General features: G+C 36.5%; 1 protein-coding gene across 1 annotated transcript; it reads left to right on the forward strand.

Annotated features, from left to right (window-relative positions):
• Positions 1–627: 627 nt before the first annotated feature.
• LOC149024584 (uncharacterized) lies at positions 628–4,264 on the forward strand. The gene is made up of 3 exons (XM_089143498.1): positions 628–862; positions 3,665–3,929; positions 4,051–4,264. Exons 1-3 carry the CDS (start codon positions 628–630, stop codon positions 4,262–4,264), a joined length of 714 nt encoding a protein of 237 aa, XP_088999624.1.
• The last annotated feature ends 241 nt before the right edge of the window (positions 4,265–4,505 follow it).

A 4,505-nucleotide genomic window follows, 5' to 3' on the forward strand; every position in this document is an offset into this window, starting at 1 on the left:
TGTGGCCTACCTGACTCAGCCCTACTTAAAGGCAGACTAGCTAAGATATTTAAGATGAACAAAAGCAAAGCACATGAGCTAACTTAAGCCATATTCAGTAGAAGATGTAAACATCTATAATAAGAAACATGCATAACCTAATCTTTAATTCCTTATTATAGCATCGCACAAAACTAATTGGAAGGTTGCTGGCTATCTTATTTTCTCTTTTCTCCGTTGGCAAGACCCAAGAGACATATTCTGGATAAGTTTACCTATTATTTTATCATTTACCAAAAAAAACTATTATTTTATTGATCTTGATTGTTATGGGGATCAGGTTGTAATGGATCCATAATCAAAATTAATCAATTCCATTTTTGCAGTTTGTTTTCGGTTATAATCCAACGAAAACCAGTCATGCGGTTAAACGGTTAGACTGCAAGTTACTGTTTCGGCTATTTGCCAGCAAATAAGTCTTATTTGAGATGAACAAGCAGAATAATATAAATTTTCAATGTATTCTGCTTTCAGTGTTTGCCAACAGATGGTGCATGCAGTTCTTGTAGCAGCGTTGGCGAATCAGAGCTGACACCCGATCTCTTGAAGCCTTGAAACATTACAGAGAGATTCACAGAGACAGAAAGCATGTGGAGTTCACCGAAGGATTTCTCTGTGGTGGTTCAGGCTTCAGATCAGGGTGTCGACTCTCGACCATTTTTATTATCATCTTCAGAAGGAAAAGAGAAGCGGCCATGTAACTTCTCTGCATATCATTCGAATGAAGATTTTTCAGACCTTGAAGCTTTGCAGGTCTTCCGCGTCCAAGGCACTGATAACTGTGGCAATCGTATCTTTCGCATCGTCGGCAAGTACTTTCCAGGTTCGTCTCTCTCTCAATCTCTCTGTGTTTCTTCTTTCTTGCTATTTGTAATTTCGGTTCGAACTCAACGAAGAAGGTGCTTTAGGGATTTTTATTTTATTTTTTATTAGTAAATTGGTGATTAAATTTATATACATTCGGCGGGGTGAGGGACCATTATATATACCACCACGAAAAGTCGCATGCTAAGCTCTGAAGAAAGAGATATATATAGGTCATTGTCAACTGAGCCAAAACTTTGGTGGTTGTTCTATGGATTTTGAATATGGCACCAAAGTAAATGATCGGAGCATAGGGATGTCAAATGATAGAGTTTTTTTTTTTTTTTTTTCAAAAAAAAATTTATTGAGGCGGCAAATCCGAAGAAATAGAATTACAAAGGGATTAACTTGGCCCACCAAACAAAGAGACTATAACCAATGAGTGGATATAAGCCACGAAATCATGCACGCCACTGACTTGGCCCACCAAGCAAGGGGATCAGCAATATCATTGATCTCCCTAGGAACATATGAAATATAACATTCCCAAAAACACTTTCTCAACTCAAAGATATCAAAGATTAGAGGACTAATATCCACTACTAAGGGTAGAGTAGTCCCATTCAACAAGGTCACCAAACCCTTGCAATCAGATTCAAAGTAAGCCACATCTATCCCTTTGCTGATGGCACACAACATGTCATTCTCACAGTGGAGGGCCAAAATTCAATGTACTAATTAGTTGCTTCCTAATTTATAACAACATTTTTATAAGAATTCATTTGATTGAACTATGGGTGCCAAATTTTGAATTGAACTGAACTAGCTTGTGATAGTCTTAACCAAACCAAACAGAAGCTTATTGGATTGGATATGGGCTAAGGGTAAAAAACCGAATGGTTTTGGATTGGATGGGGCCAACCCCTTAGTGGCCCGTTATCCCGAACCAAACCATTATAAATGCCAAAATTGTTATAATCCTTTATGATTATGCTAGTTTTTAGTTTTTACAATTTACAATTACACTTTCACTTTCTCAGTTTTTCCCTCCTGTTGGCATGAATATTCTTTCACTCCAAAACCTCAAATGTGAGATAAATATGTGAATGAGTGTTACTGACTACTATATTAGTGATCACTAGATAAATAATTATTGTCAAATCTGGGACCATTTTATTATTATCTTCTTAATTAGATGCCAAGACCTCAACTAAATCATGATCACATGTTTTTAATTTTTTATTCTCGTCTATTTTTTAGGAGTTATGGCCTTCATTTTGAATGTTTTTTATTTTATTTTTCATGTTAAAGCATACATATTTAATTTTTACCTTTTCATTTTCATTTTCATTTTCATTTTCAATTAATAATAGTTTTTTTCAGCTAAATGATATATTTTTTTTATCCCTTAATGGTTCTACATTGATATGTCATGTATTATTTACTTAATAAGATTCATAGTTATTTACCATGAAAAGAGGTTAAAGAAGTTAAAGAGTGGTTTTGTTTTGGATCTCAAGCCCAAGAGACAAGATCCAAGACCCATATATTTTTTAATTTGAAATAAGATATTTCGGTTTGTTAACGTTTTGGTAATGGTCTTATCCAACCTAAATACAAACTGTTAGTCAACCTGAACCCAAAATGCACTAAGATGAAAAAGAATCAAATCATTATTTGCAAATGGTTTGTGTTTGGGCTTTGGTGTTTTCAGCCCAAACCGAAACCACTCCAAACCGAACCATTGGCACCCGAAGATTCAATTAAAGAACAAGCTATAGCAAGAAGAATGTGAAGCATGGTTAGGATCTAGGGAGAGGATGTTGGCCAAACCACCTTCCTCGAAAGAGGTAGGGGCCGTAGGGCCTTCCGAGCTAGGGAGTTGGCATGATTGTTACTCTCAATAAATGTATGTTGAATCTTACGGACTTCAAGATGGGTGTATACTATACCGTCTATACCAACATTTAGTGTTCAATGGATTGAAGAGGGATTCGACTACCTATGTAGGAAGGTTTATTTAAAACGAGAAAAGAAAGGCAGATGATGGCTAATGTTTTGAAAATACAAAAACCAAAAAAGGTACATGTTGTAGTGAAAACCAATTTTTACTATATGAAATGTTTTAGGGCCTATTTTGGAGCCTAAACAAGCTTGGAAGGCCGTTTTCGACTTTGGCCACAGAGTTTCAAATCCTTCAAATGACTGGTTGTGAGCCCCTAATTGTTTGAAGGCCTTATGTTCTTTATTTTTTTTTCCTTTGGCATTTTTGGTTTGGGGGCATTTTGGTCTTTTTGAAGTAGGGATTTCACTTGCAACTATTTATAGTCTCTTAACAGGGTTGAGAAAGGTTGTAAAACGGTTAAGTGGTAATCCTATTCATCTTCTTCCTCATAGTGAAAACACCACATCTACTTGGCCGTTGCTGTAGTCTTCCGGTGAACCACATAAAATCTTGTCATGTTTTTGTGTTTTTACTCTGATTTTCTAACAATACATATAAATCCAAAAAGAGGCTGAGTTATCCCATTTCTTTGGCCGTTGGAAAGCAGGGATAAGTGGAACATTGCTGCTACTTCCCAAGTTTCTTATGATTCAATATGCTTGTTTAGGTAAAATTTTCTTTTCTAGTGTTTCTCATGCTTTAAGGAAGAATCCTAGTTTAATTACCTTAATTTATTGTGAATAGGAGACCTGTGAGTAATTTTATTAGCCAAATTTTTTTGGGTAACAGAGAAATCATTGCTTTCTCAGATTGTTTCAGCACAAGAAATTTTGCTTGTCCATAGATGAAATTAGTTGTTTGTTTCATGATCTCCAGCTCCAGTTGTTAGTGGGGAGCGAGTCAAGAAGTATATCTTCCATAAGCTATCCTTAGAGCTGGCAGAAGGGCCATTTTGCATTGTTTACATGCACAGTACTGTGCATAAAGAGGATAACTCTCCCGGAATGACAATCTTGAGGAGGATATATGAAGATCTTCCTTCTGGGTACAAAGACAGGCTTCGTGTTGTCTACTTCCTGCACCCTGGTCTTCGATCAAGGCTCATTTTAGCAACTCTTGGTAGATTCTTTTTAAGTGAAGGGTGAGTTCTGGTTGGATATACAAAGCAGTAAACAACCAGATAATTATTCAATGAGTACAATACATTAATTAGGTCTAATTTTTTGTCTGAACCAATTGTCTCTGCTGCCTCTTGTGTGTAGTTTGTACTGGAAGATCAAGTACATTAGTCGCCTTCAATATCTGCGCGAGGATATAAAGAAAGAAGAGATTGAGATTCCTGAGTTTGTGAGAAATCATGATGATGTTCTTGAGCATAGACCACTTACAGATTATGGGATAGAGCCTGCTCTTATACATCTAAATGAGGTTCGACCAATGGGTTACTCCTTTGGGAGGTATGAAGGGAGATGGTAAATTAACGGCAAGGACCTTGGCTCAATGGTTGGTGGACCACAGTTATAGCCTGAGGTCAAGGTATCAAAACAACCTCTTAACAAAAATTATTGAAGTAGAATTGCGCATGAAAAATGTGCCTTGGACTTTGCTTGTTCATAAGCCTTCAGCACCGATTCGATTGCCTTTTTTGAAGGGAGATGGTAAACTTGGATTACTTGTTTTAGTGTTCTTACACTTAGAGATAAAAATGTACAAAGGC

Source organism: Hakea prostrata, chromosome 2 (assembly GCF_041222555.1).
Source record: "Hakea prostrata isolate BN-2017 chromosome 2, UWA_Hpros_2, whole genome shotgun sequence".
Lineage (NCBI taxonomy): Eukaryota > Viridiplantae > Streptophyta > Magnoliopsida > Proteales > Proteaceae > Hakea > Hakea prostrata.